General features: G+C 48.4%; 1 protein-coding gene across 1 annotated transcript in view; it reads right to left on the reverse strand.

Annotated features, from left to right (window-relative positions):
• LOC135036093 (angiopoietin-2-like) overlaps positions 1-26,920 on the reverse strand; it is a 112,119-nt gene extending 85,199 nt beyond the window's left edge. Inside the window, exon 1 of the mRNA XM_063954408.1 lies at positions 26,519-26,920. Within this exon, the coding sequence (XP_063810478.1) occupies positions 26,519-26,827 (309 nt within the window). The 5' untranslated portion in view covers positions 26,828-26,920. The remainder of the gene's footprint in view (positions 1-26,518) is intronic.
• Positions 26,921-27,233: the final 313 nt, after the last annotated feature.

Below are 27,233 nucleotides of genomic sequence, written 5' to 3' on the forward strand. Positions count from 1 at the left end.
TGGGAAGCTGCTCAATCAGATTGTAATGTCACTCAGGTGCTAAAAGGGGAGGGGTAATTCTGTGTAGGAAAAAACTGTGTTCCCTAATGCACACCGAGTGAATAATATTACTATATAATAATAGTCAGATAATACGGAGATCTTAGTTGCGTATATCTGCAGATATAGGGTTAAGCCCCCAGGCCGATCGACAAGGCTTCTCCGTCACTGGGGGTCCCTATTACTAGGTATGGGCCTGGGGTGCAGGACCCCACAATGTCGGCACAGGTCGGCCACCCCAGGTCAGCACACAGGTGAAAATTAATAGGGGTTAATAAGAAGCACAGAAGTGCTATGTAAGTGGTGTGATTAAAAAATATATACAAAGTGATAGGAAAAATAATAAGTGTTAATAATAAGTGTTAATAAAGTGTTAGGGGTTAATAAGAAGCACAGAAGTGCTATGTAAGTGGTGTGATTAAAAAATATATTCACTCGGTGTGCATTAGGGAACACAGTTTTTTCCTACACAGAATTACCCCTCCCCTTTTAGCACCTGAGTGACATTACAATCTGATTGAGCAGCTTCCCACCTTGTGTATTGTATATAGAGAGGCACAAATGGGTCAGCATTAGGAGGGATTGCTGACTCTAGTAGTGCCATAGGGGAAGTCAGGGGTATCCCCAGGTAAGCTGGCTCTCAGATGCTGTAGGTGCCATTACCATGTGGCCTTACACTGGGAATTTAACCCAGATATATATATATGTAATACATTTATGGGGTGGGTGTGGGGTGCAGTGGCCCCTGTGTCGGTATGGGTGGGCTGTTGCAGGTCGGCACACCCTAACACTTTATTAACACTTATTATTTTTCCTATCACTTTGTATATATTTTTTAATCACACCACTTACATAGCACTTCTGTGCTTCTTATTAACCCCTATTAATTTTCACCTGTGTGCTGACCTGGGGTGGCCGACCTGTGCCGACATTGTGGGGTCCTGCACCCCAGGCCCATACCTAGTAAAAGGGACCCCCAGTGACGGAGAAGCCTTGTCGATCGGCCTGGGGGCTTAACCCTATATCTGCAGATATACGCAACTAAGATCTCCGTATTATCTGACTATTATTATATAGTAATATTATTCACTCGGTGTGCATTAGGGAACACAGTTTTTTCCTACACAGAATTACCCCTCCCCTTTTAGCACCTGAGTGACATTACAATCTGATTGAGCAGCTTCCCACCTTGTGTATTGTATATAGAGAGGCACAAATGGGTCAGCATTAGGAGGGATTGCTGACTCTAGTAGTGCCATAGGGGAAGTCAGGGGTATCCCCAGGTAAGCTGGCTCTCAGATGCTGTAGGTGCCATTACCATGTGGCCTTACACTGGGAATTTAACCCAGATATATATATATGTAATACATTTATGGGGTGGGTGTGGGGTGCAGTGGCCCCTGTGTCGGTATGGGTGGGCTGTTGCAGGTCGGCACACCCTAACACTTTATTAACACTTATTATTTTTCCTATCACTTTGTATATATTTTTTAATCACACCACTTACATAGCACTTCTGTGCTTCTTATTAACCCCTATTAATTTTCACCTGTGTGCTGACCTGGGGTGGCCGACCTGTGCCGACATTGTGGGGTCCTGCACCCCAGGCCCATACCTAGTAATAGGGACCCCCAGTGACGGAGAAGCCTTGTCGATCGGCCTGGGGGCTTAACCCTATATCTGCAGATATACGCAACTAAGATCTCCGTATTATCTGACTATTATTATATAGTAATATTATTCACTCGGTGTGCATTAGGGAACACAGTTTTTTCCTACACAGAATTACCCCTCCCCTTTTAGCACCTGAGTGACATTACAATCTGATTGAGCAGCTTCCCACCTTGTGTATTGTATATAGAGAGGCACAAATGGGTCAGCATTAGGAGGGATTGCTGACTCTAGTAGTGCCATAGGGGAAGTCAGGGGTATCCCCAGGTAAGCTGGCTCTCAGATGCTGTAGGTGCCATTACCATGTGGCCTTACACTGGGAATTTAACCCAGATATATATATATGTAATACATTTATGGGGTGGGTGTGGGGTGCAGTGGCCCCTGTGTCGGTATGGGTGGGCTGTTGCAGGTCGGCACACCCTAACACTTTATTAACACTTATTATTTTTCCTATCACTTTGTATATATTTTTTAATCACACCACTTACATAGCACTTCTGTGCTTCTTATTAACCCCTATTAATTTTCACCTGTGTGCTGACCTGGGGTGGCCGACCTGTGCCGACATTGTGGGGTCCTGCACCCCAGGCCCATACCTAGTAATAGGGACCCCCAGTGACGGAGAAGCCTTGTCGATCGGCCTGGGGGCTTAACCCTATATCTGCAGATATACGCAACTAAGATCTCCGTATTATCTGACTATTATTATATAGTAATATTATTCACTCGGTGTGCATTAGGGAACACAGTTTTTTCCTACACAGAATTACCCCTCCCCTTTTAGCACCTGAGTGACATTACAATCTGATTGAGCAGCTTCCCACCTTGTGTATTGTATATAGAGAGGCACAAATGGGTCAGCATTAGGAGGGATTGCTGACTCTAGTAGTGCCATAGGGGAAGTCAGGGGTATCCCCAGGTAAGCTGGCTCTCAGATGCTGTAGGTGCCATTACCATGTGGCCTTACACTGGGAATTTAACCCAGATATATATATATGTAATACATTTATGGGGTGGGTGTGGGGTGCAGTGGCCCCTGTGTCGGTATGGGTGGGCTGTTGCAGGTCGGCACACCCTAACACTTTATTAACACTTATTATTTTTCCTATCACTTTGTATATATTTTTTAATCACACCACTTACATAGCACTTCTGTGCTTCTTATTAACCCCTATTAATTTTCACCTGTGTGCTGACCTGGGGTGGCCGACCTGTGCCGACATTGTGGGGTCCTGCACCCCAGGCCCATACCTAGTAATAGGGACCCCCAGTGACGGAGAAGCCTTGTCGATCGGCCTGGGGGCTTAACCCTATATCTGCAGATATACGCAACTAAGATCTCCGTATTATCTGACTATTATTATATAGTAATATTATTCACTCGGTGTGCATTAGGGAACACAGTTTTTTCCTACAACTTCCAGGTTCCTAAGAACCAGCACCGCCACCATAGCTCAAACCTGAAACCCTAACAAACTGCAGGAAAATAAACCATCAGCAAAAAACTGACTGAAAACGCAGACTTCACATCAAATCCTCCAGAAATATGGCCCCGCTGGCCTCCGACAGATGCACTCCATCAGCCCCGTACCACCGACCTTCCCACTAGTGTCACGTCTAGCAAAGTTTGAGGATCCGGCAGCTGAGACTTGCCCGAGGAGGTAGATGGCTGTGGGTGAACAAGAAAAGGGGGTTGGATATAGTTCATTTGCATGGGACACGGAGCAATGAAGAACGTAGGCGGGTTTGAAAGTCAATAAATAGTATTTATTATGTACAGGGCTGAGGTAGAGAACTGTGGCTGGAGCACGATGGTTAAAGAACGTAGTTGTGGATAAAGAACTGCAGGTTGTGGCTTGAAACACGCGGTTGCGAATAATGAACTGCGGAACTGTGGATGGTGGTTAAAAGACGTGGCTGGAGGTAAAGAACTGTGGACTGTGATATGAAAGACGAGACTGTAGATGATGAACTGTGGAACAGTGGATGGTAGTTGAAGACGTGGCTGGAGACAAGGACTGTGGACTGTGGTTTGGAGGATGAGGTTGAAGATAACAATCTGCAGGTTGTGGTCGGTGGTACAAAGACGTGGCTGGTGAAGTAGATCTGTGGAGTGTGGCTTGAAAGACGAGGCAGAAGACCCGGGGCCGACTATGCCCAAAGAGTCTTACTGGACCGGGTTTTCCAGGAGCGCTTTCACAGGCAGTAGCAGGTTAGGAACGGCAGGACTGCAGCAGCAATAGGGAACCGACCAAGCAGGAGCAGGAGTAACCAGAATACGACAAGGATCCTGGGTGCACATGCTAAAGCACCTACAACAGGGTTGTAACTTGAAGCACTGGCGTCCCTGTCCTAAACCAGCCCCCTTTTGTAGGGAGAGCTTCCCCTGGATTGGCTGGAAGAAACAGGAACTATGCTTACAACTTGGTCTCCAACATGGCGGCACCCAGTAATGCAGACCTTTCTGCAAAACCACATTGCTCACTGCCTCTGGTCTCCTAGCAATGGCTCAGCAAGAGCGACCCGCGGTAGCGGCGTCCCACCGCCATGAGCGGACCCCCTCACTGCTGCCACTGCTGCCCACGGACCCGGCACAGCAGCCCACCTCCGCCGCTGCCCGCACACCGCCAGAGAAGCCAGCCCCACGGCCCCAGCGTACCGGTAAGACTCCGGTCGCTGACAGTACCCCCCCTTTGCGGGTGGTCTCCGTACACCTATATGGTTTAGTTGGGAACTTGGCATGAAATGTCCGAAGAAGTCTTGGAGCATGGACATCGTCTGCTTCTACCCAAGATCTCTTCTCTGGTCCATATCCCTTCCTATCAACAAGGTACTGGAGGCGACCATAACATCTGCGAGAATCGAGGATCTTGTGAATCTCAAATTCGTCTCCTTGTGCTGCTTGGATCTTGGGTGATTTAGGCAAAGCAGCTCTGAATCGATGAAGTACCAAAGGTTTTAAGAGAGAAATATGAAATGCATTAGGGATTCTTAACTGCGGAGGTAATTTCACTTTATAAGCCACAGGATTCAAAACTTTTTCGATTGGGTAGGGCCCAATAAATCTGGGAGCAAACTTTTTCGTAGGAACCTTTAACCTTAGGTTATGTGTGGAAACCCAAACCCGATCTTCTACCATAAGGCTTGGTACAGCTTTTCGCTTCAGATCTGCATAAGCCTTATACCTCTTGGATGTCTTGAGCAAGGCCTTGTGAATTTGTTTCCAGGTTTCAGTAAATTGTCGAAGTGTTGACTCTGCGGCAGGAACCTCGAGCATAGGCAGAAGTTGGAAGTCAGGAACTCTCGGATGGTAACCATAATTAATGAAAAATGGAGAAGATTTTGTGGCAGAGTGATAGAGATTGTTATGGGCAAACTCTGCGAACGGGAGGAAGTCCAGCCAGTCGTCCTGTGAGGAGGACATAAATAAATGCAGAAAAGTCTCCAGATCCTGGTTCACTCTCTCTGTTTGACCATCCGTTTGGGGATGATATCCTGAGGATTTAAATTTCACACCAAGAGCAGAACATAGGGATCTCCAAAACTTGGCCACAAACTGAGGACCTCTATCAGACACGATTTCCTGCGGTAGACCATGAAGTCGAAAGATCTCTGTAATAAATAATTTTGCCAACTGGGATGCTGATGGAAAATTAGCCAGAGGAACGTAGTGTGCCATTTTAGAGAATCGGTCAACTATGACCCATACGGTGTTCCGTCCAACAGACGTAGGTAAATCAGTAATAAAGTCCATAGAAATATGCATCCATGGTCTTAGTGGCACAGGTAACGGATGGAGTAACCCGGCTGGAGGACCTTTGGGACTCTTATGCTGGGCACATTTTGGACAGGCAGCCACGAATTCCTGAACATCAGTTCTGAGATGAGGCCACCAGTAGGAGCGCTGAATGAATTTGAGTGTTTTATGACCGCCTGCATGGCCCATGAAGGAGGAGGAGTGAGCCCATGTAAGAAGTTTTTTGCAAAGATTTGGTGCAACGAAGATCTTTCCTGGAGGAGGAAGTGGAGAGGTATTAGTTGCTGAAAAAGAGGTGGATTCCAGGATGAATTGCTCTTTTGAACGGTCAGAGGGTTCTTCAGAACTTAGGGAGCGAGATAATGTATCTGCCTTTTTGTTGAGGGAACCTGGTCGGTAGCTAAGTTTAAAGTTAAAACGGGTAAAGAAGAGAGCCCATCTTGCTTGGCGTGGGTTCAGACATCGGGCTGACTGTAGATACAGGAGGTTCTTGTGATCCGTGGTTACCGAGATTGGATGCTGAGCTCCCTCCAACAAATACCTCCACTCCTCAAAGGCCAACTTAATCACCAGTAATTCCTGTTCCCCAATAGCATAATTCTGTTCAGTGGGGGAAAATCTTCGGAAGAAGAACGCACAAGGATGGACCTTCTTGTCCTCCAAGAGCTGGGATAATACTGCTCCTACTCCTACAGTAGAGGCATCAACCTCCACCAAGAACGGATGGCTGAGATCAGGTTGTCGAAGAACTGGAGCGGTCATGAAGGCCTCCTTTAAAAACGAAAAGGCTTCCAAAGCCTCCGGAGACCACTTGGCAGGATCGGCTCCTTTCCTAGTTAATGCGGTTATGGGAGCTATGACAAAAGAATAATTTTGAATGGATCTTCGGTAGAAGTTAGTGAAACCCAGGTAACGATGAACTCCTTTAAGGGTAGCTGGAAGTGCCCAATCCTGAATCGCCTGGACTTTAGCAGGATCCATCTGTAACCTTTGCCCTGAAAGAATGGAACCGAGGAATGGAATCGTGGGTACTTCGAAGGTGCACTTCTCTAATTTACAGAATAATTGAATCCTTCATAAATGAGTTAGCACTTCTCTGACTTGTTCCCGATGGGTCTTCAGATCCCTAGAAAAAATGAGGATGTCATCCAGATACACTACCAAGCAGTCATAGAGGAGGTCTCTGAAGATTTCGTTAACGAACTCTTGAAAGACGGCTGGGGTGTTACATAGGCCAAAAGCCATTACCAGGTATTCGTAATGGTTATTGCGGGTATTAAATGTCGTCTTCCATTCGTCACCTGGGCGAATACATATAAGATTGTAGGCCCCCCTTAAGTCCAGCTTAGTAAATACAGTAGCTCCTTTAACACGGTCAAACAGTTCTGGAATCAGGGGTAACGGATATCTGTTCTTAATTGTTATGTCATTGAGACCTCTATAGTACAGGGCCGCAAACCCCCATCCTTCTTTTTGACGAAGAAAAACCCCGCCCCGGCCGGAGATGTGGAAGACCTGATGAACCCTTTATCCAAGTTCTCCCGGATATACTCCGACATGGCCTGTGTCTCGGGAAGTGAGAGAGGGTAGATTCAACCTTTGGGGAGGAGTCTTACCAGGTACTAGCTCAATGGGACAATCCCAAGTACGATGCAGGGGCAAGGTGTCCGCCCCATGCTTACTGAAAACATCTTGAAAGGCTTGGTATTCCACAGGAAGGCTGGAAGGACTGGAAGAACAGAGAGGTCTTACTGAAGGTAAACAGTTCTGGAAGCAGTCTTGTCCCCAAGAGAGACCATCCATAGTTTGCCAGTCTATGTGGGGATTGTGCCTGATTAACCATGGAAACCCTAGGATCAGTTCATGAGAGGCTTTAGGAATCACAAGGAAAGAGATTTTTTCTGAATGAAGAACTCCAACCTTCATCTTGAGAGGGATAGTACTAAAGGATATAATACCCTCAGGGATATAACTTCCATCCACCGCAGTAACAGAAATGGTACGATCCAAAGGAACCGTTTGTATTCCAGATCATTTGACCAGAGCTGATGTAATGAAGCTTTCTGCTGCTTCGGAGTCGAGTAGTGCAGGGATGAGAAGAGAAGAAGGGAGCTCCAATTGGTTAACAAGACAGACTCTTTCTTGGTATGTAATTCTGAGAATTCTCCTAGCTTGACCTCTCCAGCACAAGCTAGGAGCGGGCGTTTCCTGGACGTAGATTGCAAGTTTTGACAAAGTGATCAGATGCACCACAATACAAGCAGAGGTTCCCTTGTCACCGTCTCTGGCGTTCTTCGTTGGAGAGGCAGGAGCGATTGATCTGCATGGGTTCTTCCGCAGTTGGTGATGATGGTGTTGGTGGAAGAACAACTCTAGGCTTAGGGCGATCTGACCGCGACCTCTCCATACAGCGTTCTCTGTACCTCAGGTCTAATTTATTGCATAAAGAAATTAATTTATCCAACTTATCAGGTACATCCTGAGTTGCGAGGTCATCTTTGATCTTTTCGGAGAGACCACTCCAGAAAGCTGCAATGAGAGCCTCCTCATTCCAGTTCAGTTCTGAGGAGAGAGTACGAAACTGGATCACGTACTGACTGTCCATACGCGTGCCCTGACGCAGGCGCAGGATCTCCAATGAGGCGGCAGAAGTCCTGCCCGGTTCGTCGAAGATTTTTCGAAAGGTGGCCACGAATTCTGAATAGTTAGACAGGATGGGATCCATCCTCTCCCACAAGGGTGAAGCCCATTCCAACGCTTGCCCGGTAAGTAAAGATATTATATAAGCTACTTTGGTTCGTGGTGATGGGAAGTTGGCCGACTGTAGTTCGAACTGGATTTCGCATTGGTTAAGAAACCCGCGGCATTGTTTTGGATTCCCATCGAACTTACTGGGAGATGGCAAATGCAACCGTGGAAGTGGTACTGGTACAGGAGGAAGCGGGACCGGAGGTGCTAATGTGGGAGCAGCTGTAGATACTTGAGGGGCCGTCATGGCAGCACAGAGAGAGTCGAGACGTTTGGACATATTCTGCATGAACTGCACAATTTGAGATTGTGTGGCCACCTGCTTACTTAAGCGAAACCAGATATCTGCAGTTGAATCCCCTCCTGAGGCCTGATCACCTGTCGAATCCATTGGGCCAGTGCTTACTGCCACGTCTAACAAAGTTTGAGGATCCGGCAGCTGAGACTTGCCCAAGGAGGTAGATGGCTGTGGGTGAACAAGATGAGGGGGTTGGATATAGTTCATTCGCATGGGACACGGAGCAATGAAGAACGTAGGCGGGGCTGAAAGTCAATAAATAGTATTTATTATGTACAGGGCTGAGGTAGAGAACTGTGGCTGGAGCACGGTGGTTAAAGAACGTAGTTGCGGATAAAGAACTGCAGGTTCGAATAATGAACTGCGGAACTGTGGATGGTGGTTAAAAGACGTGGCTGGAGGTAAAGAACTGTGGACTGTGATATGAAAGACGAGACTGTAGATGATGAACTGTGGAACTGTGGATGGTAGTTGAAGACGTGGCTGGAGACAAGGACTGTGGACTGTGGTTTGGAGGATGAGGCTGAAGATAACAATCTGCAGGTTGTGGTCGGTGGTACAAAGACGTGGCTGATGAAGTAGATCTGTGGAGTGTGGCTTGAAAGACGAGGCAGAAGACCCGAGGCCGACTGTGCCCAAAGAGTCTTACTGGACCGGGTTTTCCAAGAGCGCTTCCACAGGCAGTAGCAGGTTAGGAACGGCAGGACTGCAGCAGCAATAAGGAACCGACCAAGCAGGAGCAGGAGTAACCAGAATACGACAAGGATCCTGGGAGCACAGGCTAAAGCACCTACAACAGGGTTGTAACTTGAAGCATTGGCGTCCCTGCCCTAAACCAGCCCCCTTTCATAGGGAGAGCTTCCCCTGGATTGGCTGGAAGAAACAGGAAACAGGAACTATGCTTAAAACTTGGTCTCCAACATGGCTGCGCCCAGTAATGCAGACCTTTCTGCAAAGCCACATTGCTCACTGCCTCTGGTCTCCTAGCAACGGCTCAGCAAGAGCGACCCGCTGTAGCGGCAACCCGCCGCCACGAGCGGACCCCCTCACCGCCGCCACTGCTGCCCACGGACCCGGCGCAGCAGACCACCTCCGCCGCTGCCCGCACACCGCCAGAGGAGCCAGGCCCACGGCCCCAGCGTACCGGTAAGACTCCGGACGCTGACAGCTAGGAGATTGACGTGTGGTGAATGACAAAGTCTCCTTGATTCAGGACAGTCCTGCCCACCAGCACGTTAACCCTCCGGCGGACAGGTCAATCGCACCGGGTCTGATGGCTGCCCACCTTGAAAAGAGCTATGTGCCGACGCCAATGTCGCACTTCCACCACTATCAGCAGCCATCCCATCATAATAGTCAAGCACCTCCGCCAATGCCTCCACTGCTGCAAAATGGCTGCACCGCCTGACAGCCCTCCATCCTCTTGCATTGAGGCCTATAACCTCTTAGATTCCCATCAGCAGGCAGGTACCCGCTCCTGCCACCACTCACCCTGCGCCTAGCGGTAACCGGGGGCAATGCCGCAGCTTCACCAGGAGCAACTCTCCCGGTAGAAGCCCCACCATGAGCCCCCGCCTGCCGACTAACTACAGGTGCGGCGGTATCTGAAACTGCACCCCTAGCCCGCGTATCATGCCACCCTGTCACGCGGGTGCCAACCGCTCCAGCCTCCCCGCCGCCAGGACCTGAGCGAGCAGTGAGGCCGACGGCAGTACCGCAAGGTGCCGCACGCTGCGGGTGCCTCACGGATTCACTGCATCTCCCGCGCCCGGACCCCAGAGGGGAACCAGAGGGTGCCCACGCAACAGCGCGAAACGGAGTGCGACCTTTGATCCGGTCAACTCAAGACACTGCGGCAGCCGCGAAGCCCACATTGCCCGCGACGGGCAGCCGCTGCGCTTGGCGCCCCCGAGAACGAGGCCTGGAGTTCTCCTCCTGTGGAGCCAGCATGCCGGAGGCCTCCGCATACCGTACAGAGACCCCCGCAGCACGCCTGGGCCGCGACATAGCAGAGCCTAACCAAAGATAGTGAAGTGAAAGGAAAGTAAGAAAAAGAAGAAGTAAAAGGAAATAGAAATATAAGGAATAGAGAAGAAAGAAATTAATATACAGTACAACAATTGATTAGCAAATGGTGTACACAAAATGTGGGCACCTTACCTCACAAAAGCTTCTTGGCAAAGAGGATGAAGTTAATACAACATCCTCTCACTTGTTTCCCTATGGTTCCTCCTACCTTAAATCCACCAATCGACAACCATCTGCAGTCATCATGCAATCCCTCCCAAACTAAAAAGTTATCCCCTCAGTTGCCAGGCTATTAAAATTCTGTATTTCAGCCACAGTCAGGAGGTTTATGACGCTTCGGTGACATGCAAGTGCCTTCAGCGTTCTTTCCCTGTGAAAAGCTGGGCCGCTTGCTTGAATCTGCTCCCCAGGCAGAGGCGTAACTAGGGTTTTTGGAGCCCAGGGCAAGATGTAAAATGGCGCCCCCCCCCCCCCCCCCCAAAGAAAAAAAAACATAGCAAAATAAGCATGTGCGCGCGCCGAAGGCATGTGCGGCGAAAAAAGAAGGGGTGTGGCCACTGAAAATGGCCCACAGTGCCAGTTACATTGCCCCACAGTGCCAGATACAATGCCCCACAGTGCCAGATACAATGCCCCACAGTGCCAGATACAATGCCCCACAGTGCCAGTTACATTGCCCCACAGTGCCAGATACAATGCCCCACAGTGCCAGTTACATTGCCCCCCAGTGCCAGATACAATGCCCCACAGTGCCGGATATACGCCCCACAGTGCCAGTTACATTGCCCCACAGTGCCAGATACAATGCCCCACAGTGCCAGATACATGCCCCACAGTGCCAGTTACATTGCCCCACAGTGCCAGTTACATTGCCCCACAGTGCCGGATACATGCCCCACAGTGCCAATTGCATTGCCCCCCAGTGCCAGATACAATGCCCCACAGTGCCGGATACATGCCCCACAGTGCCACTTACATTGCCCCACAGTGCCAGATACAATGCCCCACAGTGCCAGATACATGCCCCACAGTGCCAGTTACATTGTCCCACAGTGCCAGATACAATGCCCCACTGTGCCAGTTACATACCTCACTGTGCCAGATACATGCCCCACACTGTGCCTGATACATGCCCCACTGAGCCAGTTACATGCCCCACTGTGCCAGTTACATGCCCCACTGTGCTCTCTCCCCCACCCCCCGGTCACTTACCGAGTCACCGGCGCGGCGGCTCCGCTTGTTCTATGTGAGGGGAGGAGAGCGCCTCTCCTTCCCCTCACCGCTCCTCTCCGGCGGCTGTGTGGCGCCGGTTCGCTAGCCAATCAGAGCTCGTGGACCGGCAGCCAATCAGGAGCCGGTCCGCAAGCTCTGATTGGCTAACGCCGCCGGAGGCCGGACACAGCAGCGCTGCTGGCAGCGCTGCTAGGGCTTTCAGCGGCGGTGAGGGGAGGGAGAGACGGTGCGCTCTCCTCCCCTCACATTTCGGCTTTCGGCGTGATGGGGTCGAGTGCGGCATGATGCCCTGGCCGCCGGCGGCGCCCCCCTCTCCTGGGCCTGCCAAGGCACCCAGGGCACGTGCCCCACTCGCCCTACCCTAGATACGCCTCTGTCCCCAGGCTGAAAGTTGCCAGCCCCTGAGATTAATACACATGGCAGGTAACTTAAATAGGGATTGGTTTATTAACTGGTAGAAAGCAGGTGCAGAGTAATACAGGTCATGCACTATGCAGCAGTTAAAGGATGCAATATAGGGAAATTGCTCACATTAAGCACCACCACATCCTCCACGTCTTCCATTATTTCTGTGGTGCAGGATTATATTGCCTGGTGATCACAGGAGATCACCAGATACAATAATAACCACTACGGAACCACATCATTTGAAAGAGGGGACTCTTCTCTTTCCAATAAGGGTGTCCCCTGAGTTTATTGATCCATGATGGTATATATACACAATATCTTCCATCTCTAATACTTCATACTAATTTCTGCAGGGCGCGGTTGTTTTCTGGTGATCACACATAATTTCCAAAGAATAAGTTATCAGTGATCATCATGGTCGACCTATTGACTGTAGACCTTTTTAGTGTAGAACTGTAGACCGAATACCTGACCAGCTATGTCCCACAACTTGTTCTTGCCATCAGTGTTTTGTTGGAGAATCCCGGCACCCATCGGAATCCCGACACCCACCAATAAGCCGACAGTTGTCATCCCGACACGTGCTCGTACTTCCCACTTGGTTGGTGGGTCCATACCACCAACCAAGTGGGAATAGAACCCTCTGTAAGCTAAGCCCTCCACCGGGCCCGAAGCGTGGCAGCGCAGCGACCCTGCGAGGGGGCTCGCTGTCTTGCCGCCAGTATTCTGACAGACAGGATGCTGCTGGCAGGATACTGACAGCTGGCATCCCGTCTGCCAGGAGATCGTATGTATCCCCTCCACGGAAGTCCCATGATTGAAATGTATTTGAAGTATTTTTACTATTTTACAAAAAAAATTACCACTTTTGGGCCCCTGGTATAAAACATCTTGCTTATGTATGCATTTTTGGGAATGGAACATTACCCCCTTGCAGATGTGCCTGATGTCAAGTGCTGTAATGACTTTGCTACACAATTTGTGCACTAACTACTCTTTTTACTGCTGGTACTCCCTCACAGACTGCAAGCTCTGGTTACCACACCATGCCAAATGCAATCACAGTGGATGACCAGTCTTACTATACTGATGGATCCTATCCAGTATTCATCAATGCTGTGAAGGTGAAAATTGCTAATTTTGATATGGGGCCCAGGCTAGTATAATATAACACCCCACTAAATGATGTAAGAGAACGCAGTGAAATTCTGCCAAACCTTACCAGACCTAGATCATGCGGTCTTCTTTGTAATCCTTTTGAGATGACAGAGAGGTAAGGAGGTCTACTCTTGGTTGTAAAGAATAATTGCAAATGTCTTTAAATGAGCTTATCTTCGTTTAATAAGAAAGTACCTCTGCTCAGTGTAGAGCAACTGCAATAACCACTTTACATCAATATGTATATGTGCTAATTAGTCATATTTACAAGGAATTTATATTAACAAAAAAATTGCATTTGATAATTACAGAACTATTTATGCATAAATGGAAACAATACCACAAAACATTCTATACATTTTGACACTTCATTAAGCATCAAATAAATTTAATAGAGGAAACAGTTACTATATGTACCTACATCTTCTTCCTCCTCTAACTATGAACAGGCTTAATGTCATTAAAATACAGGAGTCCTACGTGCATGTGGTTTTTAAACTATAAGTTACCCACGGAAAATATGCCTCAGGATCATAACTATATGCATGCCTCTAAATACACTTATAAGGGAATAATCCCATCTACCCTAACTCCAGGCTATTCCTGGTAGTCCCTCACGGCCAGGATATTGTTGGTGCACTTTCAAAGGAGTGAACGATTGAGCTGAATGTTATTTTGCCAAGCAAGCTGTCTGGACGTGCTTTGGATGAGCTCTGCCTACTATTCCCCTATAGTGTGCCTTATAGCCTGTCCCTGACTTGTTTTAGTCTCCTCGTGGATCTCCCGGCCTTCTACTGTTCCCTAGCACTGGTGGACCTGAGTCACCGAGCCGGGGAGTGTGTTTACCCACTACTGCAGGTTGTGGCCATTCCACCCACGCCAAGCCGGGACCTCGATTATCCCCTAGCATCACCCCCCTGGAGAAGACCGCTGCGGGGTATTCACCCCTACCTCTGAATATCAGCGGTCGCACATCGGGTCTCTGCTCTGTCCTGCTGCAGGGACTAGAGGGCGGGCGGCTGTACGCGCCGGGAGGAGGCTTCTCTGTGTGACCAGCGCCAGAGCCTGCAGGTCCCAGGAGAACGCACGGCGGCCGCGGACCGCGACTGCAGGTGAGAGGCGATAGTGGCCTGGGAGGCGACAGCGCAGTACACTGTGGGGGCTCCAGCTGCTTGCTACTGGTCACCCTGTAGTGTAGCGATGTCAGCGCAGGGCACAACTGGGCTGTAAGCTGCGGCTGCAGCTTTGAATCTACAACCCCCCCTGCTGACAGTGGCTGGCCTGTGTGCTGGGCGGCTTAGACCTCTGCAAGCCTTGCTAATCAGTAGACCCCTGGACCCCTCTTACCTAGCAGCATTGGTCTTGTGTACTACCCGTGGGGTGAGTGCAGATGGTGTCCTCCTGTAAAACCACTAAGCCCAAATCTAAACGTGCCTGGGCTTCCAAATCAGACAAGCCTACTCCATGACGGGACGGGCCTCCCCCTGGGGGAGGATGACTTCTAAGGTTTACCCAGGAATGGTTGAAGACCACTTCCAACGCCTGGGTACGGGAAGTCGTCACTCACGGATACGCCATATCCTTCAAGATTCGATCCCCTCATCGATTTTGCCTGATGGACATCCCTTAGGATCAGGTGAAGGCAAAAACTCTTCATTTGGTGGTACAATCCCTCCTGGACACAGGAGTGGTAGTACAGGTGCCTCTGGCTCAGAGAGGTAAGGGGTACTATTCACAGCTGTTCCTAGTCCCGAAACCGAATGGCTCCTCCCAGCCCATTGTCAACCTCAAGTCCTTTTACAAATTTGTAAGAGTCTCCAAGTTTCATAAGGAAACTCTTCGCTCTATTGTTCTGGCATTGGAGCCTGGGGACTATATGGTCTCCCTGGACATGCAGGATGCTTACTTCCATATTCCGATTGCCATGTCGCATCAGCAGTACCTGTGGTTTGCTGTTGGCAACCTCCATTATCAATTTCGGGCTTTACCTTTTGGTTTGACCACGGCTCCGCGAGTCTTCACGTAGGTTAAGGCGGTAATGACGGCTTTACGCTGCCATCTACCGTATCTGGACGACCTGCTGATCGTGGTGAATTCCCCAGAAATTCTCCTCTGTCATCTGGATCTGACGGTCCAGTTTCTGACAGCCCACGGTTGGCTCATCAACTGAAGAAATCTTCCCTCGTCCCTGCTCAGAGCATGGTACACCTGTGGGCATTGTTGGACACTCACAACCAAAGGTTGTTATTGTCTCAGGAGAAGGTCCTGAACCTTCAGGACAGAATTCAATGCTTCCTCTCTCGCCCACGAGTGTCGATTCACTCTGCGAAGTACTAGGCCTCATGGTGTCGGCTTTCGACATGGTGGAGTATGCTCAATTTCATTCCCGCCCTCTGCAGAGATTGATTCTTGCCAAGTGGGACGGCCTGCCTCACCGGATCAGGTCTCACATGATCTTGTTGTCTCCGGAGGTTCGTCAGTCACTGAACTGGTGGCTCCAGGACCAACAATTGAGCAGGGGTCGTCCCTTCTGGATCTCCAACTGGGTCCTTCTGACGACAGATGCCAGTCTGAGGGGTTGGGGTGCGGTGTTGGAGCAACACTCCCTTCAGGGTCGGTGGACCAAGGAGGAGTCTCTCTTCCCAATAAACATTCTGGAATTGCGGGTGGTGCTCAATGCTCTGAACCTGGCCCAGCATCTGATACAGAACAGGCCTATTCAGGTACAATTGGACAACGCCACCACGGTGGCGTACATAAATCAAGGCGGCACTCGAAGACTCATGGCAATGAGGGAAGTGTCAAAGATTCTTCATGGGGTGGAATGCCATCTGCCAGCCATATTGGCAGTGTTCATTCCGGGCGTCCTAAACTGGGAAGCGGACTTCCTCAGACATCAGGACATACACGCCGGAGAGTGGAGCCTCCATCCAGAAGTATTTTAACTCCTAGTGGACAAGTGGGGCCTACCAGACGTAGACCTGATGGCGTCTCGACACAATCACAAGGTTCCGGTCTTCGAAGTAAGGACAAAAGATCCTCAAGCAGCGTTCGTGGATGCACTGGCAATTCCATGGAACTTTCTGCTGCCATACGTGTTCCCTCTGGTGTCACTTCTGCTCAGGGTGATTAGGAAGTTCAAGCAAGAAGGAGGAATACTACTTCTCATCGCTCCAGCGTGACCCAGACAGCATTGGTTCTCAGACCAGCAGGGTCTCTCGATAGAGCGTCCCCTTCTACTTCCGCAACACCCAGACCTCCTCGTTCAGGGCCCTTGTGTATACCAGGATTTGGACTGGCTGGCTTTGACGGCGTGGCTCTTGAAGCTTCAGTACTGAAGGCCAAAAGATTTTCTGAGGCGGTCATTCAAACCATGTTGAAGGCCCGTAAACCGGCTTCTGCTCGGATTTATCATAGGATCTGGAATTCTTACTTTGCTTGGTGTGCAGCTAACAATCATGACGCTTGCAGGTTTAGTACAGACTAAATTTTGGCCTTCCTGCAACAGGGCCTGGACTTGGGCCTTCGTCTGGCCTCCCTCAAGGTTCATATTTCTGCCTTGTCAGTTTGGTTTCAGAGAAAAATTGCTACTCTGCCTGATGTTCATACATTCACTCAGGGAGGTTGAATCCGCAAAACACCCTATGTCCCTCCTGTGGCTCCTTGGGATTTGTCGGTGGTTCTGGAGGCCTTGCAAGAGTCTCTGTTTGAACCTCTTGAGTCTGCAGACCTTAAGTGGCTTACTCTTAAGGTTTTATTTCTGCTGGCTATTGCCTCTGCTAGACGGGTTTCAAATTTGGGTGCCTTAACCTGTCGGTCTCCCTTTCTGATTTTTCACCGTGACCGGGTGGTTCTTCGGATAGGCCTTGGTTATCTACCTAAGGTGGTGTCTTCTTTCCACCTTAACCAGGAGATTGTAGTTCCGGACTTTATCTCTCCTGAATTGTCATCCAAAGAGCGGTCTTTGGACGTGGTACGGGCTCTCCGTATATATGTGAAGAGGACAGCTTCCATTCGGAAGTCTGATTGTCTCTTTGACCTTTTTGGTTTTCACAAACGTGGCTGGCCTGCGAATAAGCAGACCCTGGGCAGATGGATTAGAATGGTGATTGTACATGCTTATGTACAGGCTGGCCTTCCAGCTCCTGCTACCATCAAAGCCCATTCTACTCGGTCTGTTGGACCTTCTTGGGCAGCCCGCCGTGGTGCGACTCTTGAACAATTGTGCAAGGCGGCTACGTGTTCCTCAGTGAACACGTTCATAAGGTTCTATGCCTTCGATACTTCCGCCTCCCAGGATGCTTCCTTTGGACGCCGGGTTCTTATGCTCGCTACAGTGCGTCCCCTCCCAACAGGTACTGCTTTAGGACATCCCCGATGTTATCCCTGTGGAACCCAGTGTACCCCGCTGCAGAAAAGGAGATTTATGGTAAGAACTTACCGTTGTTAAATCTCTTTCTGCAAGGTACACTGGGTTCCACATAGGCGTCCACCCTGACACACTTAGCTTTTTTGGGTTTATATGGTATTAGTCGCTGATACTTTCTCCTGTCGTCAGAATGTGGCGTACGTGCCTACTAACGGTTGTCATCTCTTTTGCCTGCTACTGCATTGGACTGGTTAATGAAAGTGAGCTCCTGTGCACGGAGGCGGGGTTATAGAGGATGCGGCGCTCAGCATCTTGGTAACAGTCAAAGCTTTAGCCTGTTGGTGCCTCGGATCAAGATCCTAATCTACACCCCGATGTTATCCCTGTGGAACCCAGTGTACCTCGCAGAAAGAGATTTAACAGTGGTAAGTTCTTACCATAAATCTCCTTTTTTCTTCTCTTTCCACAATTGTTCCCTGTCTCTGTCCTTTTTTCCCTTTCTCTTTTTATGGTTCTTGCCACGCCATTTACTTTTTTCTTCTCTTTCCACAATTGTTCCCTGTCTCTGTCCTTTTTCCCTTTCTCTTTTTATGGTTCTTGCCACGCCATTTACTTTTTTCTTCTCTTTCCTTCCTCTTCTCTAGTCTATTGTTTTATGCTGTTTGTCTTTATATTTCTAGACAATTCTTTTGTTGATAAAACTGAAAATTGGGTCTAGCAATGACATATCTTACATGCTGTTGGCCGATTTAGCCTTTGTCTCCACTATTCAACAAACTCTGCAGGTTTCAGACTTAATGCCTTAACATGTATTTCCCAACTTCTGTGTTTTTCTATTGGACTATGGGGGTCATTCCGAGTTGATCATAGCTGTGCTAAATTTAGCACAGCTACGATCATTCACACTGACATGCGGGAGAACGCCCAGCACAGGGCTATCCCGCCCTGCATGTCAGTGCCGCCCCCTCCCCCCCCCCCCCCGCAGAAGTGCAAAGGCAACGCACGGCGGCGATGTCTTTGCACTTCAAGAGTAGCTCCCTACCAGAGCAGCTTTAGCGTGCTGGCCGGGAGCTACTCGTCGCTCCCCGGCCTGCAGCGGCTACGTGTGACGTCATGCAGTCGCTGCGGCCCGCCCCCCAACGGTCCGGCCATGTCTGCATTGGCTGGACCGCGCCCTCTAAACGGCGGCTTAACGCTGCCATCCAGCCCTCTCACGCCCAGCGACCGCCTCTGCCTCAGAGGCGATCGCTAGGCAACGACGGCTGGCATGACGTCACCAGCCAGTTCCGACCTGATCGCTGTGCTGCGAGAAACTGCAGCGAGTGATCGGGTTGGAATGACCCCCTATGTTCTGTTTTGCCCTTCAATAAACATATTCTTTAAAAAAAAAAGAAAATTAGTTAGTTTTGAGGGTTCTGCAGTCTAAGGAAAGTTCACTGTGCCATTCCCTGTTGTTTTGGGTCATTCTCTCCTGATTGTTATGTGACATACAGTAGAGACAGGGCATTAACAGCAATCAAGGTTACGTTGCTGTCCCATATATTGAGAGTCAATTTATTCAACTATCATTTTCCTTTTGTTTTGATGTTGCAACACAGTTTATAGACTTTGGAGGCAGTCTGTTTATTATGCAGATAGCATAAATAGGGAGAAGCCACTCTAAGAAGCTTCTGTTAGTCCTTCCTTTTGAGGCTTTAGACAGTTTTGACTGACACGTTAGGTTAATACTGATCCCTACCCCCCTGATTGCCTGCCGGTCCGCGAGCTCTGATTGGCTTACGAACCGGCACCTGATTTAAGATACCCGCGCCGCCGGAGACCAGACTGAGGAGCAGAAGAGGCGCGCGCTGCGCTTTCCTGTCCTCACACACAGCCAGACAGTAGATCCCAAGCAGCAGCGGTGGCGAGCACATTGGGAGCATATGTTATCTGGCACTATGGGGGCATATGTATATCTGGAACAGTGTGGTAATATGTGTATCTGGCACAGTGTGGTAATGTGTGTATCTGGCACAGTGTGGTAATATGTGTATCTGGCACTGTGGGGGCATATGTATATCTGGCACTGTGGGGGCATATGTGTATCTGCCACTGTTGGGGCATATGTGTATCTGCCACTGTGGGGGCATATGTGTATCTGCCACTGTGGGGGCATATGTGTATCTGCCACTGTTGGGGCATATGTGTATCTGCCACTGTGGGGGCATATGTGTATCTGCCACTGTGGGGGCATATGTGTATCTGCCACTGTGGGGGCATATGTGTATCTGCCACTGTGGGAGCATATGTATATCTGGCACAGTGGGGGCATATGTATATCTGGCAGTGTGGGGGCATATGTATATCTGGCAGTGTGGGGGCGGGTTCACTACGGCTGGCCGGCGGTCGGGCTCCCGGCGACCAGCATCCCGGCGCCGGGAGCCCGACCGCCGGCTTACCGACAGCTTGGCGAGCGCAAATGAGCCCCTTGCGGGCTCGCTGCGCTCGCCACGCTACGGGCACGGTGGCGCGCTACGCGCGCCACACTATTTTATTCTCCCTCTATGGGGGTCGTGGACCCCCACGAGGGAAAATAATTGTCGGTATTCCGGCTGTCGGGCTCCCGGCGCCGGTATACTGAGCGCCGGGAGCCCGACCGCCGGCAAACAGAAGACCACCCGTGGGGGCATATGTATATCTGGCAGTGTGGGGGCGTATGTATATCTGGCACAGTGGGGGCATATGTATATCTGGCACTATTGGGGGCATATGTGTATCTGGCACTGCACTACTGGTGGCATATGTGTATCTGGCACTATTGGTGGCTATGTGTATCTGGCACTGCACTACTGAGGGCATATTTGTATCTGGCCCCCATATGTGTATCACACACCAATTTTTTTGGCATGCGCACCTTCGTTGTGCACACACAGTACCACTAAGAAATTTTTCCTACTTGCACCACTGCATTAAAGTAAATGTTTTCTTCACGATACTTGACATCTCTTTGATTATACTTTATTGTTGGTTTTTCTAAAAAACCTTTGAAAATTGCATATAACACTTTATTTTTCTTGCGGCCCACACCAAACTTAGACCTTGATTATTCGGCCCAGTTGGGATTTTGAGTCTGACATGCCTGTTCTAGTGCAACTTACATTTACTTAAGTCAGTCAGATAAAAGTCTTCTCAGGAATTTTCAAAGTACTGCATTTTAATTTAGCAGAATGCACAGACATACACATAAACCACAACTCCAATGGTATCCGGATGATAGGTCGACAGTTTAAAGGTCAACAGTCAATAGGTCGACACCAAATGGTCGACATGTATATGGTCAACATTGTCAAAATGTCGAGATGACAATGGCCGACGTAAGGAAAAGGTCGATATGAATTTTTTTAAATAAAAAAAAAATAATACTTTTCCATCCACATGGACTACGATTGGGAATAACCGGGGATCGGGAATGTCCGAAACATGGTGAGTGAAGTGAGCCATGCATGCTAGGGGATGCGGTACACTATTTAGAGTTCCATGTGCTGCAAGGTAAAATTTGACACAAACCCACCCAAAAAAAGTGTGTTAACCTTTTCATGTGTCGACCATTTCATTGTAAATTTTTGACCCTGTCAACCTTTTGACCATGATTGTCAACCATTATTCACTTTGGGGCTAATGCACAGCTGAACGCATGCCAGTTGCGGAGAACATTTGGCATGTATTCGCACTGCACATGCATATAACTTTGTATTGGGGCAAATGTATACATTTTCCTGTGCACTTCTGTTTGGAGCAATATAATACCAATAATCTGCATCACCCTATAGATATCGAGCCACATAACACTGAGCTTATGAACTATGAAGTATGGGTACAAGCCATTTTTTTTTCCAGTGATGCCTTCTCTAGTTATTTGGGGGTTTATATACTAAGCCTTGGATGGAGATAAAGTAGATGGAGAAGGCTTAGTAAATAGACCCATTGGTCCTTGTGAAGGAAGGAGGGGTTGTCAGAAGGGGAACTGAGAGTATATGGATATTCCTACTGTACACACAATTAATTTTACATGAACAACAGTGTATGTTATTGATTAATAAATGCATTTTATTGATTAATAACAATTATAGCACTTATTTCATTTCATTCTTTAACTGTTGACATAATATTAATTAAAATATGAACATATAGAAGTGTTCTAATTCAGCCACATAATCAGAAGCCTCAAGGGAGTATATTTACTACGATTAGTATTTTTGCCGATTTCAGCCGAGATCAATCTCGGCTGACATCGGCAGTGTACACATGCAACTTTTTTTAAAAACACGATAATTTACTAAACTACCGTGTTTTTTCAATTCGAGTTCACCGATGTCGAAGTCACTCGTATTGCTGGCAGTGTTTTACGGGAGAGAATAGTAAAACATTGCCGGACTTAACACAATGAAGCCCAGCTGGATCAGTGAGATCCGTGCAGGGCTTCATTGTGTATAGTATTGAAAGTGTCAAAAGTAAAAAAAAAAAAATAGTGTGGAGTCCCCCTGTTAGGCTCTGTCTAGTTTGTGTTCCCGGAGAGGGCACTAGTGGGTCAGTGGAGATGGGATGGAGAAAACGAGGAGGCTGGATAAGATTCCTGCGCATGTGCGCTGTGTTGTTTATTTAGCAATTGATTCAAACAATATGGCAGCAGGAATACTGATGACAACAGAAGATATGCAATTGTGGGTGGAACAGCGTGGAAGCTGAAATTCTATGGCAAAGTCTGTGACGTGAGCAACAATCGATCAGGGGACCGATTTATCGTTATGGGAACCGATGGTTCCTGGATCATGGAGCACAGCAGGGATGATGGTGGGAATAGCGAGCCAGGTAACTGTTTGCAGGAGACAGGAACAAGTGGTTAAAATCCTCAGTGCAGGTTGGAATAACACTGGCAGCTTGCAGGCTGACGAACAGGTGTAGGTTAACGAGATGCACCTGGAGGAGAGTCTCTACTGCAGAGGACTGGAGCACACTGTAGCTGGATAAGGTGTGAAGCTGATCATAGGTACCCGGGTTGCTGGTGCTTGTGGTTCCACGGCAGTGCAGGACCAGACTGGAAGGCTGTGCAGGTACAAAGAGTAACTGGAGAACGGAGCCAGAGACACAGGTCAGAGGAATGACACGAAGTACAAGGCAAGGACTGACTCACCCTGCTGCTCCTGATATACCCCCCCGGTCTGCAGGTATTGGTTGGGAGTGAATGGGAGGTGCGGCCAGGCTCTGGATTGGCTGATGCGGATGGCTGATGCAGAAGAGCTGACGTGGGACTGTCATGGCGGCGCCCTTGCCGTGGTTTGGCGGGAATGCGGCGTGCGTGCATGCCTGCTGACAACAGGAGTGTCCTTAGGCCCAGAATGGCATTTAGCGACAAGGTGACCAGTGGCAGCGAGACATGGGAGCCTCAGACGGAGGTTGCACCGGCGGACAGGTGCAGCTACAGTAAGTCGATTCCTGACACCCCCCTCCTAAGCATAACCAGCCTTTGAGCTGGTCCTGGTTGTTAAAATACAGGGGGAAAAATGCATAGGGTACCCCCGTATTTATACAACCAGCTCCGGGCTCCACTAGCCAGAGAGATAATGCCACAGCCAGGGGACACACTTATGTAGGTCCCTACGGCCGTGGCATTACCCCCCCCCCCCCCCCAACTAGTCATCCCTGGCTGAGGTTCCCTGGAGGAGTGGGTATCCCTTAAATCAAGGTGTCCTCCCCTTCCAGGCACCCAAGGGCCAGGGGTGAAGCCCGAGGCTGTCCCCAGCACCCCTGGGCGGTGGGTGCCGGGCTGATAGCCATAAGTATGTAAAAAGTAGAATAGGTGTTTTTTGTTGTGGAACTATAAGTCCCAGCAAGCCTCCCTCACCTGCTGGTACTTGGAGAACCACAAGTACCAGCATGCAGGGAAATAACGAGCCTGCTGGTACCTGTAGTTCCACAACAAATAAAATACCCAAATAAAAACAGAACACACACACCATGGAAGTAAAACTTTAATTAACACACATGCACACTTACACACTCACACATACTTACCTAGTGTCCCATGGAGCCTATCGGTCCCCTTGTCAAGTAGAATCCAATTGGAAACCTGTAATAAAAAATACTCACCTATTATCCAGTGATGATTGGTCCTCTTCATAGAATCCACAGGGTCCACAAACTGCAAAAAACTTGGTTTAAAGAATAAACATGTGTGAACATGGAACCCCTTTCCCCGAATGCCGGGACCCCCTGTGCCTGCTGTCACTAGAGGTCCCGCCAGCCAATCAGGGAGCGCCACATCATGGCGCTCTCCTGATTGACAGGCAAAGAGCGCACAGCCAATCAGGAGGAGCGCACCGGCTAGAATGGAGCTTAGCGGCGCTCCATTCTAGCCTATGATGGGAACTTTGCGGTCTGCGGTTAACTGCAAGGTTAATTGGGGTCACTCTTGTGGGTGACCCCAATTAACTTTGCGGTTAGCCGCAGACCGCAAGCAAAAAGCAGTTCTATTTGAAAGCTCCATTTTTTTAAATGAATTCTATGCTTTCCCGGCAGTGTTTGGCTATTATCGGCAGTAATTGAGAATGCGAATTCTTAGTAAATTACCGCGTTCTATTAAATAACAGCAGTGTTTGACCCATGGTCTATTCATTCATATTTGTGTGGTCAGCAGTGTATCTCAATACGAATAGCCCCAACACTGCCGAGATTTGTGTTTAGTAAATTCCTGAGATCACACTTAGAAAAAAAAATGGACCTCGAATAGATTCAAATTAATTTGGGACCTTAGTAAATATACCCCTAGGGCGCTGATTCAGATGTTATTATCGCGACCGCCACTAGACCGCGCCCAATGACAGCAATTCAATTGTTCTGCCATTTGGGCACTCAGTGAGCGCGAAGGGCACATTGTTTTTCGCAGCCTCCTGAGGTGTGAGAAAAAAAAAACGTGTTGAAACTGGGCATTTTGGCGTCCAAATGGGAGTTTGTACATCTAAAAAAGGGAGTTTAGACGGGTTTAGCTGTTTTAGACGGTCAAACCCGGTTTGTTTGGGCGCAACATGTGCGATGTGCATGGGCGCCCAAACACAGTTGAATTGTGACAATTGTTTGGGCATCTAAAAATTCCCGTTTGCTCAAAACAATTGGCGTCTTAAGGCGATCCAGTGATAACGAGTTTCTCACATTTACAGCATCTTTGCACACTTCATCCACACACTTACAGACCTGTATTGTACAATTGGCACAATGCTACGTGAGGGGCTCATTGATATTGGTCCCCGGTCTCTTGCCAGCTATAACACACAAACCCAGTAGTGGTGTACAGGTTACAAATACCTATTGCTTTCACCCATAGCCAGATTAAGGGGGGGATGCAGTGCATGCTGTACCCCGGGCCCCCCTCTGTCTGGCCAAAGCACACTGACATCACTAGCTTTCCCTCTTATGCAGCAGCAGAAAAGTATGCAGTGCAGGCAGAGACACAAGAGTATCAGATTTCATGAACTATCGATGGAGCTTCCCGACCAGTGGAGATATAGGAGGGTGGAGAGAGCTGTAAGTAACACATCATGGGATCCCTGTGTCACTCACAGCTCTCTCCACACCTTGGTGTCTGAGTCCTGTATAACTTGTTATCTAATGAGGGTCGAGAGACACACACACACACACACACACACACACACACACACAGAGTCCTCCTGAGTCCTGCCCCAGTGTGTAAGTAGTAGTACATAGTCTGCTGCTATTTTTGCATGTGACAAGATAAATTATAGATTTTATTTTTCTATGTGTATTTTAAGGTTGTTTAAGTTGTCTTTATTCCACTACAATAACATTTTATAAAATAGTTGTCTTTCAATTAGGTGGAGCTATAAACAGTACCCAGGCATTATTAAACTACAGTATTAGCTTAAATCTAATATACACCATTGGGCTAAATTTAATATACACAATCCATACAGCCCAACATGACCTATTCTAGGAGGGACAAATGCTCTCTACCTGGACTTCCTTCTTACTGTAACTTATGATTGCAATCACCTGTGTTGAAACACATCCACCATCAATTAGATAGTTCAACACAGGTGACTACAATCATATATTAAGAGGAAGTCCATGTAAAGAGCATTTTGTCCCTCCTGGAATGGGTCATGTTGGGAAGTATGCACAATCTTATATACAGCCCCCCCCCCTCCCCCTTCACCAGGGCCCCCCTGTCTAATGTGCCCCGGGTACCCCCAAGGCTTGATCCGGCCCTGCTTTCACCCAGTGGGAAAACAATGCAAATGAACAAAATAATTGAGAGAATAAGAACCATGGTGCAGCTAAGTTGCCTTTTTCCTGGCGCACCATGATAGGTGTATGCGGACATCTGTAGTGCACTCTGATACACAGTCTATCATTTGTATTTGCTTTTATTTTAGTACATTTTCCATTCTATACATTTAGGTACAGATTAAATTAAGTGCTATTTTCCACTGGAAGTGAGGAGGAGAGATGTTTCAAACTTTCTAAAACCAGAGAGGTATAGAAGTTGCCTATAGCAACCAATCAGATTCTATCATTTTATAGAAAGTACTAGATAGATGATACTAGAAAGGGATTGACTGCTATGTGCGACTTCACGTCTTTTTAAAGCAATGTGCAACTGCATACATTCAGATTATTATGGGAAAACCTCATCCCTGCTCACACCTCTATGGAATGCCAGTTAAAATGAGCAAGGTGACCCTGCCCGGTGAACCCGCTTTACTGTAGTGCATGAGTTTCCCCCTTAGTAGCAGTAAGTATATCTGTCTCTTACCTTCTGCAGCCATTGTGTATTGTTCTCCATGATGCCCTCCAGTTCTTGTATCTTCTTGCTGTGCCAGTGGTGCTCAGGTTGTGTCGGTTCATCCCTCTGCAGAGAGTTGGATACCTGGTAATCAACAGGAGGTGGATTACAGTTATCTATTTCAGGGAGAAGAAAGGTGTAGCTGCAATGTCCATGCTGAACTTTGTGGTGCTTCTTTTCAGGGATGTCAATTCCTTTCAGGTGGGATCCCATCAATATATGGAAGACATTCAGCATGAGGCAGCACTTAAGCAATTGCAGGGTCATGTTCCTTCTCATCCTGATATCTTTCCTTGTCTTATGTCTGCAGAGAACACTTGGCTTGCAATTCAGGCTGATACATGTACTATGATCACAAAAGAGTCCTGTTGTGCTCACTTACGCAGCTTGCTACTGCTAGTATAGCACAACCCGCATTATACTGACAGCTCCAGGAAGTTTTCTGTGTAAGCATAAGCAGCCCCCTCTGGCCACAGTTTTGTCTTTTATCCCCTCCCACTGTGTGTACATCTAAAGTTGGAACACTTATAAGGATGCTTTATTATTTAACCACTTCACTACTCGGCTGTTGTGAGTCATCGCATAGGCACCAACTCCAGAGAACATATTAACAAACCAACATTAGCTTAATAATATTATCTCTCTAAAACTTGAAATTCAATGTTCATTATTATTAGCATACAGT

The sequence above is a fragment of the Pseudophryne corroboree genome, chromosome 2, assembly GCF_028390025.1.
Source record: "Pseudophryne corroboree isolate aPseCor3 chromosome 2, aPseCor3.hap2, whole genome shotgun sequence".
NCBI lineage: Eukaryota > Metazoa > Chordata > Amphibia > Anura > Myobatrachidae > Pseudophryne > Pseudophryne corroboree.